The following is a 19,246-nucleotide window of genomic DNA, read 5'->3' as shown; positions in this document are numbered from 1 at the left end:
GAGCACTGCCTCATGTTTTCAACCTCAATAACAGAGGGCCACCTGGATTTGAACCAGGGACCTCTGGATGTGCAGTCAGATGCTCTCCCACTGAGGATCGTTGCTGCATCTTCATGTTCTTTCTTCTCTTCACTGTTTTGTTCTCTTTCTAATAAAAGCTGGCCCGGAGGCAGGAAGCAGCGCTGAGAGAAAAGCTCCACTTGAAAAACATGTAAACTTGATTTTAAGACTTTCTGGGTTCAAAGACAGAAGAGCTGAAGCAGCGACAGTCCAGACTCACAAAGCTTTCTCTACAAGACAGAACATGAAAACAAATACTAAGTAGATAAAAAAAATCAGGAAATAAAAAGAAAAAATGAGTAAAAAAAACACTTACCAGTGACAGTAAGGGGGATTTACTGAGGAGGAATAAATGAAATAGAAACTGGTTCATCAAGTGATGAATCATTCACTGTTCTGCAGTGAGTCAGTTATTGAGTTTTTACAAAACTCAGCCATACGCATGCTGATGGTGACCAGGGGGCGGGGCCACATTACACCGGTTTTACAGTCGCTGCTTTGGCTCCCTGTCTGCTTCAGAGTCGACTTTAAAGTTTTTTATTTAGTCTGTAAATGTCTTAAAAGCCTTGCTCCTTCTTTTAGCTGATCTGGGCATTCCAGAAGCCACGGAGCGGCGGCCTTTAGCCACTCCGGCCCCCGCCTGTGGAACAGCCTGCCAGAGAACCTCAGGACCGCAGAGACTGTTGATGTGTTTAAAGGTATGTTAAAAACACCGTTTTAATCAGGCTTTTAACTGACCTTTGTAGTCCTTTTATTTTCATCAGTATTATGTCATTTTAATTTATTTCACCTTTATTTATTGTACCTTTACTTCTTGATCTCATCTTATGTATTTTACATTAAATTTATAGCTTGTTATAATTGTAATTTATAGCTCAATGTTATGCTTGTTAAACAGTTCATGTCTGATCAACACAATGTGATGAGCGAGCCAGATTCCAATGGGGACTAACGTCGTCACATGGCGGCCATCTTGGTACAGGGCTGCTCACTCATCACATTAATGTCAATGGAGCCTCAACTTTGAAACAGCTGTTGATTGCTCAGTTTTCAATCGATTTTCAAACGACTTGGTTTGTTATAAACATCAGACATGTAGTTAATTAACCGCATGCAAAAAGAAAAATTGTGATTTTAACATTTAGTCTGCATCATAGCAACGTAACGTTAGTAATAAATCAAACCGTCTGTAAATCCATCAAGAATTCAATGAGCTGAGTATTTCAGTGAGTGTGAATCACTCACCTTCCCTTAGATGACACAGAGCGCCCCAGAGGGGTCCACTGCCCTAAGATGGCCGCCAGTGAACCACGTTGTTGACTCCGCCTGAAGGCATAGTTCTTATATGATGTCTATGTTCTCTAATACCCCTTTCCCACTGCAACTATAGCGTCGACCCGTGTTTTCGACCCGCTAAATAGCGGCTTTCCAGACTCCTTTCCCACTGCCTGCAGATGCAGGTCTAGCCCCCTGCTGGCGAGCCGCGTCGCTGCGTTTTCCCGCGCTGATGGTGTCCCACGTTGATGACATCATCAGCGCGACAGAGCAAAATGAAAGTAAACAATGCAGCGGAACACAGTCCCTGTTACCTGCAGACGAATCTCCTCTTCCCCACGGATCAGGAGAAGCTCTCTGGTCTCGCTCTCTTGCCACTGCTGGGTCATGTTGACGAAGGAAATCTCACGTTGTGTCAAGAAACAACAACTAGCGCGCTAACGTAGCCATGCTACGTCGACGTCATCATGTAAGTTCCCGGATGTATCTCTCCCACTAAAAGCCGGTAGACTCTCACCCGGTAAATTCCCAGGTCGGTTGCAGGGTCGAAATGCCGATTAAACCCTTTCCCACTGCCATGAGGAGCCGATTGTTAGCGGGTTTAAACTGGTTTTTTGGCCAGTGGGAAAAGGGGTATAAGATATCTATGGGTGGAACAACTGCAGTGGGCGGGGCTACACATCACTACTTCCTGGTTCCAGAGCCAATCAGATGTAAGATAACGAGGTTATCAAACAAGCATCGCAGCATTCTGTAATGTATGTCTGCTCCGCTGGCCGTGCGCCAAGCGCTGTGCACCGACAGGCTGCAGAAATGAAGCTGGCTGAAGTTCTGTTTGTTTTTGTTTCCTTCTTCTTCAGCTCAGACGCCCAAAGTGTTTCAGTGAGAGAAGAAAGAGAGGACAGGTGAACATGCAGCTCTTCCTGGCTCTCTGCTTTCTGCTGGGAATCCCCAGCGGGGCTCCAGGTAGGATTCCAGCTTTCTAGAGTCTCTTCAGAGCTTCAGTCAACAGTCTGTCTCCTCTGGATCATCAACGTGTCTCCAGAACTAAATCTATTAGTGAGAACTTCCCCTTTTCTTCTTCTTCGTATTATTATTAGTATTGCCATTGTTATTATTATTATTACCTCCGCCAGGAGGTTATGTAATCATGTCGGTTTGTTGGTTGGTTGGTTGGTTGGTTTGTTAGCAAGATCCCGGAAAAAGTAATTGACAGATTGCAATGAAACTTTGTGGAAAGGTGGGTCTTGGGCTAACTTAGAATTGATTACATTTTGGTGATGATCCGGATCACTGTCTGGATCCAGGAATTTTTTAAACGATTCTTTATCATTGACAGATAGGGACTCTTTCACATGGTTGGGCAGGCCCGCCGACAGGGGGCGACAAACGCCTGGTTCACACAGGACGCGCTGCTTCCGACGCGAAAGTGGGAAGCGCCGCGCACCGACTGTCAGATCGGTGCCCCTGTTAACCGATCTGACGGTTACAGGAGGCGCGGGGGACCGCCGCGTCCGTAGCGGTTCACGCCGTGGACCGCGGCCGCTCCGCTCCTCTCTATTTTCTCCATGAGAAGCGCGCTCCGTGCACCACCAGTTGTAAAGCTGGACAGAGTAGATCGCACCACACAGGAAGTCGGGAACGGAAAATACGAGAGAATCCGGTCAATTTTCAAATTAAAATGAAGTAAAATAACATAAATTATGTTGATTTTTGGTTTTCCTTTTAAGATAAAGACACACACACACACACACACAGGGAGAGAGGGCGACAGGGCGACAGACAGAGGCACCGCACGCTGCAGCGCTCCGCTCTGATCACACCCCGATCACAATGTTGTGCGATTATATATGGTGTTCTTGTGGTTGTTGGTGACTGATTTGAGCTGTGGCGGAGGTCTGCGCTCTCTGAGTGCCAATTTCTAGCTATTATTATTATCATTACTCTCATCCTGACCTCTCAGCTGTTGTTGTGATGAATCCTGATCTTAAAGCTGATGAACAGCAGATCAGACACAACATGTGTGTCATTCTCTCCTCCCGGTCAGCGGGGGTTGTGTTGTTGCATTCTGACCGTTGCCATGGCGTCCAGCATCAGCGTCTCCGTCCAGATTCAGTCTGACCTCTGACCTTGGACACATGTGGTCCGGCTGCCCGCAGGGCTGCTGCTCACACCTCTGCTCTGGAGGCAGGAAGAAGACTGAGAAGAATCATAATAATAAATATAGATAGAATAAATAAAACGAAGAGACTGAAGCTGAATGGAGTTTAGTTTCATGGAGGAACCTGACTGAGTGTCTTCCACCCAGCAACACTCACTCTGAATTCTCATTGGTTCAAACAGCTTCAGCCTCTTCTGGCTCCTTTCATTTCCTGCTTCTTCTTCTCCACATGAAGAACAGTGACTTGTGTTTCTGCTGCTGGTAGAAGTGAGTTTCTAGTGAGCTGGAATCAGTCAGTGAGTTGAAGAGTTGATCAGTGAGAAGAAAGTGAGCTTTGATTGGTCTCATCAAGTGTTTCCAACCAGAGGAAGTGAAGAAAAGAGTGAAGAGATGCTCTTTGAATCTCATGGATTCAGGCTTTAAAGCAGCTCAACACTTTACACAAGAAAAGGAAGAAGCAGCCAGATCAGAGGGAAACAGCAAATGTCCAATCAGGCTGGACTGTCAGTGTTATTGATTGATTTACTCTCTTCTCTTTCTTCCAGACATTCACTCTCTGAAGGTTTTCTACACTGGAGCCTCCAATGTTCCAAACTTTCCAGAGTTTGTGACTGTGACTCTGGTGGATGAAGTTCAGATTGATCACTACGACAGCAGCACCAGGAGAAAAGTTCCCACACAGGACTGGGCGAACAAAATCACAGAAGAAGATCCAACGTACTATGAGAGATTCACTCAGACCCTGATGGGAATTCAGCAGTGGTTCAAAGCAAACCTTGAGATCTTGAAGCAGCGTTTGAACCAAACTGGAGGTTTGATTGAACTTTGTCGTTTTTCCTGATCCTGTCTTCACTGAGTCCACACACACACACACACACACACACACACACACACACACACACACACACACACACACAGTGGTGGGCACAGCTAACCAAAAAGTTAGCTTCGATAACCGTTCTTCCGCTAACTGAAAAGTTAGCTTCGATAACGCTAAACCGATAAACTGCTAAAAGATTTAGCTGAAGCTAACAATAACTGCTAACCGCTAATGCCTGGTTCACACAGGAGTGGAAGCGGCAGCGCCACGCACCAAGTTTCGGCTCGGCGCCCCTGTTAACCTATCTGAGGGTTCATAGGCGAGCGGAGCAGCTCGCGCTCTGCAGCTCGCCCGCTCTGCTCCTCTCTATTTTCTCTACGAGCCCCGAGCGCCGAGAGCGCATAGGGGATTATTTGTTGACGTCGCGCCAAGATACGTGAGTCATTCAAACACCCCCAGAATCTTGAGTCCCGGGGCTTTCTAACAGTTTTTGAATCGTTTCAATCGGACAAACGGATCGGGAGTTATATGCATTACAAAATCCCTGTTTTTTCAAAACAATTTTCGGCGGTTTTTCACCGCAGAAAAGAGACTTTTCTTTACTTTGCACAGTAACGGAAGCTCGTACGAGAGGCGTTCAAGTACCCTCGGAAACCAGAGTCGCTAATGTGTAAATTTAGTGGAAGCTAATTAGTCTGCTAATGTTTTTCAAAGTTAGCTGAACAGCTAATCCGCTAATGAAAATGTTAGCTTCGCTAATTAGCGGTTAGCAGATTAGCGGACTGCGCCCACCACTGCACACACACACACACACACACACACACACACACACACACACACACACACACACACAGTTAGCTGGACAGGTCAGATCAAGTCCTCCTCCAGTAGAATCATGAGAGCTGGTTTGTGAAATTCAAAGAAAACTTTTTTCAGCTTCAAACTTTTTCCAAACAGTGTTTGAATGATAACTCCCAGTTTGTCACTTGTTCTTTGAGCTTTGAGTCAGCAGCAGCAGCAGCAGCAGCAGCAGCAGCAGGTGTGAATTCAATTCAATTCAATTCAGCTTTTTTTATGAAGTGCCAATTACAACATAGTCGTTTCTAGACACTTTTACAGAGAAACCCAACAGATCCACATGAGCAAGCATAAGCGACCGTGGAAAGGAAAAACTCCCTTTTAACAGGAAGAAACCTTTGCAGAACCAGGCTCAGAGGTGGCAGCTTTCTGCTATTCCGGTTGGGGTGAGGGGACAGAAGGAGAAGGAGATAGGACAGTTTCTTGTATCTACATACAATTCATATACAAACACAGGGTACATAGGCTACAAGAGGAACAATCATCAATGGCATGTAGTAGGGCTGTCGCGGTAAACCGGTATTGATGATAATCGTGGTATTGAAAAAATGAAATTTCAATACCGTGTTCAAAATGCGCACATGATAATATCGCATTGAGAATCTCGTGCCACTTGAAACGTGTTGAAGTGTATTTTCAAAATCCGATCCTGTTCTTCCGCCCTGCTTCGTCTCCCTCCTGCAGCACCCCAGCCTCTCCCCCTCCCCTCACATGTAAACACAGCAGAGCAGCGGTAGCGGCAAGGCTCCTAGCTAGCGGGGCTCCCACTTTGCGAGCGTCACAAGTGAACTAAACATGTCGGCGGTGGCCGACAACAACGAGACGCTCTCCTAACCCGAAAAAAGTGTGTTTAGCAACACTGACTGCACGTTGATGCAAGCCGGGTAGTAGTGGGGCCCCATTAGGTAGGTTCCAGACGTGTCATTGTAATGTGTCCGGGGGGTTTCAAGTTGTGTCGCTGATATCCGCCGTCTTCTCCGCCGGCCCCGTTCTAGCAACTAACCAGTGAGTACTCGGAAGAGGGCCCCATGCGGGGGATTTTTGACACGTTGTCGTTGCAGCGTCTAGCCTAGCGCCTTAAATTTGTCATTGAAATTGACGGATGCCAGCCGTTCCTCGGGACCCCCTTCAGCTCGGGGCCCGAGCCAGTAGCGGCGCCTCTGGCTGGAGAGAAGCAGCTGCTGCTCATTCCGCCTCCGATTTAAGCAAACAAACAAACAAACATAAATCCTCGGCAGTGTGGTGATGGTACAGGATTTCACCCCAACAGGGCCCGTGGGTTTTCATAACCCACCAACCCGACGTTCATTACGCCTCTGCTGTGGATCCTCTGTTAATCAGTTCATCAGATTTTAATTAGTTGAGTGTAACTACACTTTTGGTATGCAGTTGTACAGTTACTGTTCTCATATTGTTTCAACACCTCATTTGACAGGTATTCTGAATGTAATTCATCTGGGAAAAGAGAGAAAACAAACAAAAATAAAAATTAAAGATGAATCAGAATGTTTGTACCATTATTAGTTAAATTTTTGCTGATATCGTGATAATATCGTTATCGTGATATTTTTTGCCCATGATAATCGTGAAGAGAAAATTTGATATTGTGACAGCCCGAGCATGTAGTAATACAATGAAATTACATTGAAACGAGAGAAGGAGCAGAACTGGGAGCCGGTTCCACATGGTAGGAGCCCAGGGTTAAGTAATCTCTTACACCCACTGGGTCCGGGTTCCTCGATTAATCAGTGGAGCAGCTGTTTTGTTTGATGCCCAATTAGAATTGCACCCATTGAATCCAGGCTGTCTCAATGGATCAGCCGCGATTGATGTTCCGTCTGCGATCCCTCAATCACAGCTCTCGTCCATCTAGGAGACAGCCTTTTCGTCCAGGGTTTTGGTGTTCTGACTTTTTGGTCTCCCACAGTGGAAAGAGAGAGAGAGGGGGAGAGATCATTTTATTTCCATTGAAGTGGACACAGGTTCACAAATTTGTACAATAAATCCACGACTCATTTTCCCAACATCACCTTATAGAACAGTTACATACTAGTTGAGAGAGAGAGAGGACGTGACCCCGAGCTGTAAGCTTTATTGAATAGAAAGGTCTTAAGCCTTGTCTTAAAAACTGAGACTGTGTCAGCCTCCCTTACAGACACTGGGAGCGGGTTCCACATAACAGGAGCCTGATAGCTAAAGGCTCCACCTCCTGTTTTACTTTAAGAGAACCAAGGAACCTGAAGTGGTTAGCACTGTCCCCTCACAGCAGGAGGACCTGGGTTGGATTCCTTTCTCTCCTCAGACTTTCTCCCAGCTCAGTGTGATGCTCACGCACTCCATTCAGGTAAGGTGACCACCTCCAGAAAGATAAAAAGTGGGACACCTGGCATGTTTTGGAGGGACAAGGTGGGATGGACGCAACCATCTGTAAACCCTGACCATACACTTCACAGTTTAGACCACAAGACCAGTAAAACAAAACATTTAATATGTAGCCTATATATTTTCAGGAAACATCACTCAGAATTAAGGAACAAATATGTACTACTTACTTAAGTAAAACATATATTGACACATTAACATTAATAATCCATCTAAAAAGCACTGAAAAGGCCGAACATAAAGCCTCTCAAGTATACAGGACAATAACCAACAGGCCTATATGCGCTTCTAACATACCCCATTCTGACAGAATTCAACCAGCGCACTGTGTGAAAATCTTGGCTTGAATAAAATACCAGTGGGGAAAAAAAATATATCAACATTAAATCTCATGCTTTTGCATAGCCATGTTTAACTGTAATGTACAAGGTAGAAGAAATATTCTGTCTTTTCTCTCAGTAGGTCAGCTTCTTGCAGCACTGTGTAGAGGCTCAGGGCACATTTCTGAAACACAGAAGGAAAAACAGGCAAAAAATATTAGCATCATTAGATACATACACAATAAAACATGATTATTTGACCATTTAAATACATAAACATATGACTCTCACCTTAGTTCTTCTTGAATTTATACTTTACAGCCTTACAGGAAAAAAAGGGGGGGGGGGGGGCAGGTGGCGTCGCTGCTAACGCTGCTAATGGCTAATGCTGCTAACGCTGCCAACACTGCCGTGTTCGACTGTCGGAGAGTTTTTTTTTTTTCTCTGGTGGAAACCCTGATACGTCTTCTCTTCAATGTCCCCTGATATTATTTACCGTTGTGTGTTAAAGTTATATGAGGAGAGGACTCTGTTAGCTACAGTAACTTACGTTAGCTGCCATGCTAAAACCACTTTCAATAGGCTATCACACTCAGAAGGACGATATAGTAAAGCAACATATAATGGTAAAACTTACAGCTTCCATGTTTGTAGCTTGGTCGCGGACAGTTGGAATCGATCCAGGCTTTAGCTTCAGCTTCTTGGCAAATCCTGATGTAAACTGGCCCTCGTTGTGAAAGCAGTCCGGAGTGAAATGGTGAGCACACACATACAACTTTTTAGGTGTTCTTGCAGGTGCATCTCCCTCGAAAATGAAATTAATCCACTGGGCCCTCAAACCCTCAGACAAAGGAGGCAAAAACAGGCTGCGGTGCTGGCTAGTGCAGCCGACAACAGAGCAGCTGCCAGGCTTCGCATGTTCCGGCAGTGTTTTCCGGGGTGCTGAATAAACATTAGTGTGGGCGGTGTTACCAACCCCGAGGAGGAGCGGTTTGGGTTTATGATGTCACAAACCAGGGAATTTCAAAACGGAGCGTTTCAGCACACATTTGCAGAAAGGTGGAGCAAGCAAGAGAAGGAGAGAATGGATTTTTCTCATTTTGGGGGGGTTTGTGCACAGGCTCAGGATTCATATTACTGTTACAAAACCATTGTAAAGTGGATTTTGTATAATATGGGACCTTTAAAGGGAGGTTGAAAACACACCTTTTTAATCAGGCTTTTAACTGACCTTTTATAGTCCTCTTATTCCATTCTTATTTGTGTAATTTTATTCTATTTTATTATGTACTTTCAACTTGTTTGACTTTTTTACTTTGGAATCCTATCTTATTATTTTATTTTAATTTCGTATCATATTTTATCATGTTTTAGCTGTTTAATTCCAGTGTTTCCTCAGGGGGGTCCTTCACACCGGGAGTTGGTCCTGGTCCAACGCTGGGGTTAATGTGCCTGGGTCCTCGGGTCCTGGCTGGCCTGGGGGGCTCCACGCTTTGGTGTGCGGGTTCCCTTGGTCTGTCGGGGTCGGGGGTCGAGCCTCGAGCGCTGGAGCCCCAGTATTAATTGACCCTCGATTTCTCCTGGTGTGGGTGGCCCCACTGGTGGTGTTTTCCCAAGATGCTCAGTGCCATGCCATGTCTCTGCTGTTCTGTGCAAATTAATGGGAGAGTGTGTGCATGTGCGTGCGTGTGTGTGCGCGTGTGTGTGTGTGTGTGTGTGTGCGCGCGCGCGTGTGTGTGTGCGTGCTTGTGTGTGTGTGCGTGTGCGTGTGCGCGTGCGGTGCATACTGTTTGATGGCGCGGTTTTTATTCTTTTTGTTTTTCTGACTGTTTTACTGTTCAGCACTTTGTGTTGTTTTTATTAATATGACAAGTGCTATATAAATAAAATTTGATTTGATTTGATTTTACGACGCCACGTGCTAGTCCTCATGGGAACTGTAGCATTCCTTCAGGCAAAACACTACCGCTTTTGTCCACTGGTGCCGCCAAAATCAACGAAAACTGAAAGTTCCTTGAAAGTTCCTTAGTGTTGCTTTAAATGAGCAAACTGAAACTGTTAGCTATCTTAATAAAAAAAGCCTAGCTTAAACATCTGTTAGCATGAGAAATAAGCTAGCTTAAATATCTGCTAGCATGTTAAATAAGGTATCTTAATCATCATCTGGCTTGTTAAAAAAAAGTTGCTGAAACATCTGCCAGCATGTTAAATAAGCTATCTTAAAATTAAGCTTGTTTAGCTTGTTTCAAAGTAAGCTAGCTGGTTATAAAACTAGCATAAACATTAGCTAGCATGTTAAATAAGTTAATGAATGTCGGCTGGCTTCTTATTTAAACATTTGCCAGTATGTTAAATAAGCTAGCTCAAACATCTGTTAGCATGTTAAAAATTACCTGAAGCATCTGCTAGCTTATTAAATAAGCTAGCTTAAACATCTGCTAGCTTGTTAAAAAAGGTAGGTTATACATCAGTTAGCTTGTTAAAAAGTTCGCTTAAATATCTGCTAGCATTTTAAGTAAGCTAGCTTAAACATCAGCGAGTATGTTATAAAACCAACTAAAACATCTTGTAGCATGTTAAAAAAAGGTAGTTTAAAAATCATCTACCTTATTAAAACAGCTAGCTCAATAAGCTAGCGAGTTAAATAAGATAGCTTAAACATATTCTGGCATATCAAATAAGATCACTTCAGTATCATGTGGCTTGTTAAAAAAAGCTAGCTCAAACATTACCTAGCTTGTTAAAAAGTGAGCTGAAACATCTGCTAGCATTTTAAATAAGCGAGCTTGAACATCAGCTAGCTTGTTATAAAGCTATCTTAAGCATCTGCTAGGGTGTAAATAAGCTAGTTTGAACATCTGCTAACATGTTAAAAAAGCTAGCTGAAACATCTGTTAGCATGTTTAATAAGCTAGCCTAAACATCTGCTAGCATGTTACAGAAACGAGCTTGAACATCAGATAGCTTGTTAAAAAGCTAGCATAAACTACTGGTAGCATTTTATAAAAGCTAGCTTAAACATCATCTAGTGTATTAAAGGAATACTCCGAAGATTTTGGACCCACGCCCTATCCCGATCATTTACAAGTGAGATAAGCTCATAAATACCTTTTTTTGTGTCCGTTAGTCCAGTGCCTGGCTCCCAGCTGTTAGCATCGTAGTTAGCTTAGCTCAACTACGGCAGGTGAAGTGGAGACAGAGCCAGACTGAGAAAGTGGACAAAATACTCCTTCCAATGGTCCAGGGGACGGCGTATTAGCAGGCGAAGTAAATCTGAATGGTTATAAAACTTTTTAAAAGACGTGTTTTCTTTTCAATCCCTTAAAATAATGTTTTGATCCACACAGACCTGCGCATGCGCAGTGCTCCGCGGAAGGATATACCGGAGCACAGCAGTAGAAGCATAGACTCAGCCGCTGTGCGCCTGGTATATCCTTCTGCAGCGCACTGTGCTTGTGCAGATCTGTGTGTCAAAACGCTATTTTAAGGGATTGAAAAGAAAACACGTCTTTTAAAAAGTTTTATAATCTTTCGGATTTACTTCGCGTGCTAATACGCCATCCCCTGGACCACTGGAAGGAGTATTTTGTCCACTTTCTCAGTCTGGCTCTGTCTCCACTTCACCTGCCGTAGTTGAGCTAAGCTAACTACGATGCTAACAGCTTTTAGCCAGGCACTGGATGAACAGACACAAAAAAGGTATTTATGAGCTTATCTCACTTTGTAAATGATAGGGATAGGGCGTGGGTCCAAAATCTTCGGAGTGTTCTTTTAAAGCTAGGGTTGGCGATCTGAATGAGATACATTTTTTTTAAACACTGGTTAAAATGATCTTTATGACCCGATGGGAAGCAATTCATAGCGTGTTTTTAAAGCAGTTTGAAAAATATCCGCTATCTACAGCAGGAGTAAAACGGGAAAAACAGCAACCAATAGTGTTGACGGGACATCTTTTTTTAAACCAATCAAATCCCTTCGCCGTTCGACCTGCCCCCTGCGCGTACATGTCAATGGCGTGCACTGACCCTGGTTCAGTGCGCGCGTAGAAGGACGGAGCGTCGTTGCAGAATGGCGGAGAAGAATGTTTGGGGGGTTTACTTATCGTTGAGTGTTCGTACAATCCTAATCCAGTGTAATCCAGTGTAATCCATCTGAATCCAGCTGAATCCAGTGTAATCCAGCTGAATGGTTCCAGCTCCAGTAGCAGCTGCTGGATCCAGCAGATGGTCTTCATGTGAACTCAGAGCTCCAGACTGTCCAGGAGCCTCATTTCTAAAACATGAGCTGGATCCATTGTAGAAGTCTGCTGCTCCAGAAACAGTGGGACTTGTCAAAGCGTCACACGCTCACCTGCAGCTCTTCTCCCCTATTACTTGTACTTTAGTGCAAAACAAATATTTTGACAAATTGTGCTTGAAAACTTTTTTGAAGCAATTTGCATAATGCCAGTGTTCACAATATACCATACCTTTACCCTTCTCACGTTTCTCTTGCTCTTCTCTTTTCTTTTTTCTGAACTGGCCCCTGAGGGTTTTGACCTTTTCATTTTGCGAGAACAAACTACACATTAGCATCTTTCGATGACACGGACGGATCGACTGTTTTGCGGCAGCATCGCATCACATCAGTCAGGAGGTGGACTGTACCAAATAACGAACATCTTATTGTCTGGAATTGGAAACAAGGTGTATGTGTGAGAATAGCTTTTTTTCTTTGTTAGGTGGAATGTGTGAAAAAAGCTTTATCGAAGTAGTCTGATATGTAGCTACGAAGTGGGCTCTTGCTAAGGCTTTGAATTATTACAGCCACCAATTAACCTGCATCAGTCTGTCGCGCCAAGTCAACGTTAAACTCGCACCCCTCTCATCTTTCCTGATTTGGTATATTCCACTGTCCGCTTATGAGCAGAGGGCGCACCTCTGAGTCTTCACCTGAAGAGGGCGCCATTTGTTATGTAATGTAATACCATCAGAGTGTGAATGGATGCTTACTCAGCTGTGTGCTTATGAAGTGAATTGTATTTAATGATTTTTTTTTTCCCCCTTCATCATGCCGCCCCCTTGAGTTTGCCGCCCCAGGCGGCCGCCTAGTTGGCCTGTGCAAAAAACCGCCACTGAGTTCAAGACTTGCACTGTTTGTTGGACTCAACAACGTGTCCAAACATTTGACTGCAGCCATTCAGAAACTCACTTCATTGACTTTGTCTTCAGTTCCACTGAACAAAGTTGCTGAATGAATCCAAACCACTGATTGATGATGAAAAAGCTGCGACGCGTCAACATGGAGCTGAATCCAGAAGAAATCCATCAAGCCAGAGTCCTGATCACACACCAACACTCACTCACTGTGTGTGTGTGTGTGTGTGTGTGTGTGTGTGTGTGTGTGTGTGTGTGTGTGTGTGTGTGTGTGTGTGTGTGTCTCAGGTGTTCACATTTTCCAACTCATGTCTGGTTGTGAATGGGACGATGAAACTGATGAAGTGAACGGATTTCGAAAGTTTGGTTTCGATGGAGAAGATTTCCTCGTTTATGACCTGAAGACAGAAACATGGATCGCTAAAGTTCAACAGGCTGTTCCCACAAAACACAGGTTGGACAATAACAAAGCAGTGATGGCTCATTGGAAGCACTACCACACCACTGTATGTCCTGACTTGCTGAAGAAGTACGTGAAGTTTGGTCGGAGCTCACTGATGAGAAAAGGTAAAATGTTTGGAGTTTGTCTCTCAGCTTCTCTTCTTTCATGCTGCTCTCAGCATCTCCTCTCCTCTCTCCATCTGGCCTTCCTTCATCCCTCTTTCCATGGCCCGTCTCTTCCTGGCTGCAGTGGCTGACATGAGAGAGAAAGAGTGTAGAGAAGAATCCAGTAAAGTGTGAGGCGTCTTCCTGCCTGTTCTCCAGATCTTCCCTCAGTGTCTCTCCTCCAGAAGACTCCCTCCTCTCCGCTCACCTGCCACGCTACAGGTTTCTACCCCGACAGAGCCGACTTGTTCTGGAAGAAAGACGAGGAGGAGCTCCATGAGGACGTGGTCAAAGGAGAGATCCTCCCCAACCATGACGGGAGCTTCCAGATGAGCGTTGATCTGGATCTTTCAGGGCTCAAAGATGAAGACTGGGGGAGGTACAGCTGTGTGTTTCATCTGGCTGGAGGACAGGAAGTCTCCAAGAGACTGGACAAACGGGACATCAGGACCAACTGGAAGACAAATGATGGAGGTCAGAGACTCTTCATTTCACTCTCATTCTCTCATTTGTCACTTCAGGAAGTAAGTCCAGCATCACAAAATAGAATAGAATACAATAGAATAGAATAGAACAGACTTTATTAATCTCACAGTGGAGAAATGTTAAGGTGGAAGAGGCTGATAGAAGACAGGGGGTGCAAAAAGTAATGAAATAAAAAATAAGCAAATCGTAGTCGGGATAATAATATAGAACGAAGAATAAAAGGAAGATCTAACTATGTACAACACGAATCTTAAAATAAAACATTATCTATGATACATACAAATATGTACAATATGTTTTAGTACAGCAGAGTGAATGGATTCTAAAGCGTCAGTGATTTCTTCTGGGGGTTAAAGTGTCCACGGCTGCAGGATAATATCATGTCAGGGTTGCTCATATTCTCCACAGTAGAGTTGTCCAGTCTGACAGCGGTGGGGATGAAGGACCTGCTCTGTCCTGCTCTGAGGGGGTCTCAGTCGGCCACTGGAGGCGCTGCTGAGCTCCTCTACCGTCCAGTCAGTGGCTGAGAGCTGCTGTCCATGATGGATGTGAGCTCGGCCAGCATCCTCCTCTCAGCCACATCCAACACAGAGTCCAGAGGACGGCCAGGACAGAGCCGGCCCTCCTGACCTGAGCTGCTCTCCATCAGCTGTTCCTCTGGCACTCTGCCCAGATCCAGAGATGTTCTTCAGTCAGAGACACATCCTGAGTGTTGTTCTGGGCCAGCTGCTCCTCCAGCCTCCTGATCCTCCACTGGAGCTGAGAAGTTCACTTCAGTCCAGAACTTCCCCCTCATTTCCCAGAGATCCAAACCTCCAGAGTTCATCTGGATTGATTTCCACATGTGACTGAGGCCTGGATCCCATCTGTCAGTCTGTGAATGCAGCGTCTTCTTCCTGCTTCCACTGTCCAAAAGCAGATGGGATGTGAGCCTCATGAGAGCAGCAGATCAGAATGTGGAGATGTTCCACTGACAGTGTCGATGCAGCCTCAATGCAGCCACAGTCATCTTGTCAGCAGTCTTTGCCGCTCTCTGCAGGCAGCAGTGCTGATGCAGCTGATCAGGATGCTCTCCATGCTGCAGCTGGAGGAGCTGCTGAGGCTCTTTGGAGACGTCCCACACTTCTCACACTCTGACATCAAATGTCCAAACTCCTCAGAGAGCTGAGCAGCTGTTTCTCTGCAGGGTTTCCCACTGGAGCTGCTGCTGGAGGAGTTGTTGCTGCTCTGCTCCTCCTGACAGGCTGCATCATGGGACTCATCGTCTGCTTGAAGAAACCACCTCAAGGTAAAGTAGAAACTCTCCTTTCCTCATCAGGATCATTGATGTGTGTGTGTTGAACCTGAAGGAGGGTTTGGAGTGGAAAAGAGTGGTCGTCATGGTAACCTCCTCCCTCTTTCTCCTGCTGTTTTTCAGGGTTCAGAGCCACTAACAGTGAGTACTTTCCTATTTCCTTTCATCAGGATGTTTAGTGTTGTTTGATGTTCCTTTCTGTTGTTTCTGCCTTCAAGCTGACTTCTTGCTTTGGAACATGTTTCATGTGTTTCCAACGAGATCTGCTCTTTGTTTTCCAGCCTCTGAAACTTTATGAGGAGAAGATCCAGCCGTGAAGAAAATGAGTCCATCAAGTGAAGCATGTCAGAAATCAGCCGTACACTGCAGAAACACTCCTCCTTCAAATGAGACAAATATTCTTCAATTCCATCAAATTTTCTTGTTTTCAGCATGTTATGTATTTAGTTAGACCTGTCAGTTCAGGGTCAGTCCACTAGGGGGGGCTCTAGGCCTGTTTAGGAGTTTGGACTTTTTCAGGAATTTTGCCAACAGCGGTAGCAGAGCCAGCATCAGGACGTAGTTGTTTTCCCCCGCTGTAATGTGTAGTTTTGGTTCTCATTAAAGCAACTAACTAAAGCCATTTCTCTGTCATCTTTTCAAATAAGCAAGGACCTAATACTGGCGATGAGGCGGACATATGCTCTGGATAACGTTACATTTGGAGACATACCAGCACCAGTCGTTATAGTCCATGTTGGAACACTATTCAGAGGTGTTTGGGGAGCTCGGGGCCTGTCAGGGGCCGCCTGTCTCCGTGGCCATGGACCCAATGGTAGCGCCTAAGTTTTTTAAGGCACGCCCAGTTCCTTTTGCGCTGCGTCCGAAAGTGGATGAGGCTTTGAACAAGCTGGTCGAGCAAGGTGTCTTGGAGCCGGTGAAGCATTTCAAGTGGGTCACGCCCATTGTGCCCATCGCAAAGAAGGACGGGAGTCTCCAGGTCTGTGGAGATTACAGATGCACAGTGAACACAGCTGTACTTCCAGATGTATACCCCCTACCCACTGTCTCGGAACTGTTCTCCTCACTGGCGGGGGGGATACTCTTCACAAAACTGGACCTTAAGCAGGCTTACCAGCAGCTTGTTCTGGATAAAAACACAGCAGAGCTACTGACTATGAACACTCACAGGGGACTTTTCAGGCCTACAAGGTTGCAGTTTGGAGTGTCAACGGCTGTTGCTATTTTCCAGAGGTTCATGGACACCCTGCTGGCTGGAATTCCGGGAGTGCAGCCATATTTCAATGATATCCTCATCACAGGGAGATCTCCAGAGGAACACACAGACAGGCTGCAGGCTGTGCTGAGCCGAGTAGCAGAGGCAGGACTCCGGCTGCAGAAGGAGAAATGTGTGTTCGCAGCAACAGAGGTGGAGTTCTTGGGATTCCGGGTGGACAAGGATGGAGTGCACTCCACAACGGAGAAGGTCAAGGCCATCAGGAATGCACCCACACCCAAGAAAAAGACAGAGCTGCAGGCGTTCCTTGGACTGCTGAACTTTTACAGCTGTTTCTTAAAGAACAAAGAAACAGTCTTGGAACCACTGCAGTGGTTGTTGGACCACGACGCAGCCTGGGACTGGACCCAGATCCACGATGAAGCCTACAGGCAAGCAAAGGAGCTGCTTCAGGCCGATGGGGTGCTGGCCCACTACAATGAGAAGAAGCCCCTGGTGTTGGTTTGTGACGCCTCGCCATATGGGGTTGGGGCTCTGCTGTGTCACGTGGAACCAGATGGTCGTGAAGCACCCCTCTGTTTCGCTTCAAGAACACTCACCCCAACTGAACGGAACTATGCACAGATTGACAAGGAGGCGCTAGCTATTGTTTTTGTTGTAAAGAAGTTCAACCAGTACGTGATGGGGAGAGAGTTTGTCATCTACACAGACCACAAGCCCCTGCTGGGGTTAATGCATCACTCAAGGCCGGTACCAGAGATGATATCTCCTCGTATGCTGCGCTGGAGTCTGATGTTAGGTGCGTACCACTACGAGCTTCGCCACAGGCCAGGGAAGAAGCTGGCTAATGCAGATGCTCTGAGTCGTCTGCCGCTGACCCATGGAGGTGCTGAGGCTCCGCCCCCGCTAGAGGTGCTGTTACTGGAAGTTGTTCCTGAGGCCCCACTCCATGCGCAGCGGATCGGCAGCCTGACACAGAAGGAATCCAGTGTTATCTCGTGTCCTGCACTGGTTACTCCACGGCTGGACTTGGTGAAGTTCTGATGCTGCTTAACTGATGGTCTTAACTGGACATTGCCGCCTCTTCCCTCCTCCATCTATATATTTAGGACAGAGGATTCTAGATTTCCCTGCCCTTCAGCCAGCAACAGGAATATGGAACATTCACAACACTCCTTGTTTTATATGTGCAATATGTGGAACTCGGGGCCTGCAGGACAATTTCCATCATTGCAGCAGAATTCCCCTCCCATGATGCCTTGCTGAAGTTCTGATGCTGCTTAACTGATGGTCTTAACTGGACGTTGCCGCCTCTTCCCTCCTCTGGCTAAAACTCACACAGAGAATCTGGAAGCCCCGCCTCCTTCCTGAAGCTACTTCCTGTGTGGGAGGAGCTTATGGAATAATTCCACCTGATTCTGATTTTATAGCTTCCAGAAGCCTCACAGTTCAAGTTTCCGGTCTGTATCTACTGTAGAGGTCAAATGAGAGCCACAGAGGTCAAAGGTCACAACAGGCTTCATGTCTCAGCTGGGCCTCAGAGGGGTCATGACCTTTTGGAGCTCCTCTAAAGGACGGTCTGGCTCTAGTCTTCTTCCAAGCCTCACTGCTGAAGAAGAACAAAGAGGCTTTGAGTTCTGGAAGATTTGATCAAGACCACAATGCAGGAGCTTCATGTAGGGACACACACACACATACACAAGTGTGTGTGCTGTTGGTGTGTGAGTCAGGCGTGTGAATGAGCTGCTCCGTCATGAGTGTGTTGTCAGTGTAGCTGTGGGAGTGACGGGGTCAGCTCACAGCTGCTGGCCGCTTTGTGCCAGACTTGGTTCTGAGACGTTGTTGTAATAAAGGAATAAAGCTTGTAAACGGAGCGCTGTGGAGTGTGTGTGTCCCCTGTGCTGCACCCAGTCATGGAAGTGATGAAAAGGCAGCTGGAGCCACAACATGACTGTAGAAATCTTCTCCAGTGTTTCATCTTCTTCCTCTTCTCTCCTCCCAGAAGCCCCTAAAAGAAGCCCCCCCTGGACCAGATGTCTGGAGGGTTCCTCACTCCAGGAGCTCCAGAGAAGAGCATGAGGGACAGAGCTGAGCAGCAAACAGTAAAGCCCAGGGGGGGTTCTCTCCTCTGGATGCTGATGTGTTGCAGTGGAGGAAAGAACAGCTGGATCTTCCACTGCTTTCCAAACTGGCCTCCAGCTGCTGTCCATCCCTGCAACAAGTGTCCATCAGAGGAGAGCTGAGCTCAGCTGGTGACAGACAGCAGGAGCAGCACAGCAGTCTGCTTCTTCCTGAACATGTGGACCAGCTGATGCTCCTCCAGGAAAAGCCCATGCTCAGTCATATGAAGTGAAGCCCTCAGTGAGGGAGGATCGCCGACACCGCTGGACTTTTGGCCCCGATCGTCATCAGAGAGCTGTTTCTGTTTGGGGAACTTCTCTAGAAACCACATCAACATGTTGTTTTCCTCACTACCAGGGAGTGAGCAGTGTGGACTGGGCCCTCTGAACAGCTGATCTTCCTGGCTGGGTTCTGTTTCCAGCTGCTGTGTCTGTCAGTCACACTGTAGTTTTTACATTTCTTCCATGTGGAGCAGCTGCAGCTGTTTGCTTTGACTGAACGGATTGATAGAT

The 19,246-nt window shown here is 46.1% G+C and overlaps 2 protein-coding genes across 2 annotated transcripts in view; both read left to right on the top strand.

Moving 5' to 3' along the window:
• Nucleotides 1-18,960, top strand: part of LOC115409065 (class I histocompatibility antigen, F10 alpha chain-like) — a 272,574-nt gene extending 253,614 nt beyond the window's left edge. The window contains exons 7-8 of the mRNA XM_030120036.1: nt 15,679-15,719; nt 18,616-18,960. Of these exons, the coding sequence (XP_029975896.1) occupies nt 15,679-15,695 (17 nt within the window). The 3' untranslated portion in view covers nt 15,696-15,719; nt 18,616-18,960. The remainder of the gene's footprint in view (nt 1-15,678; nt 15,720-18,615) is intronic.
• Nucleotides 2,160-13,882, top strand: LOC115409085 (class I histocompatibility antigen, F10 alpha chain-like). Its single transcript, XM_030120082.1, has 3 exons — nt 2,160-2,301; nt 4,042-4,308; nt 13,300-13,882. The coding sequence occupies exons 1-3, from the start codon at nt 2,247-2,249 to the stop codon at nt 13,707-13,709; spliced, it is 732 nt and encodes a 243-aa protein (XP_029975942.1). The 5' UTR covers nt 2,160-2,246; the 3' UTR covers nt 13,710-13,882.
• Nucleotides 18,961-19,246: the final 286 nt, after the last annotated feature.

Source organism: Salarias fasciatus, chromosome 22 (genome assembly GCF_902148845.1).
Source record: "Salarias fasciatus chromosome 22, fSalaFa1.1, whole genome shotgun sequence".
Taxonomy (NCBI): Eukaryota; Metazoa; Chordata; class Actinopteri; order Blenniiformes; family Blenniidae; genus Salarias; species Salarias fasciatus.
This window is presented reverse-complemented; position numbering and strand designations above follow the sequence as displayed.

Coding starts and splice junctions, on each gene's coding strand:
- LOC115409085 (XM_030120082.1), top strand. CDS start 2,247: ATGCAGCTCTTCCTGGCTCTCTGCTTTCTGCTGGGAATCCCCAGCGGG. Junction 2,302..4,041: donor AATCCCCAGCGGGGCTCCAG/GTAGGATTCCAG, acceptor TCTTTCTTCCAG/ACATTCACTCTCTGAAGGTT. Junction 4,309..13,299: donor GCGTTTGAACCAAACTGGAG/GTTTGATTGAAC, acceptor TGTGTGTCTCAG/GTGTTCACATTTTCCAACTC.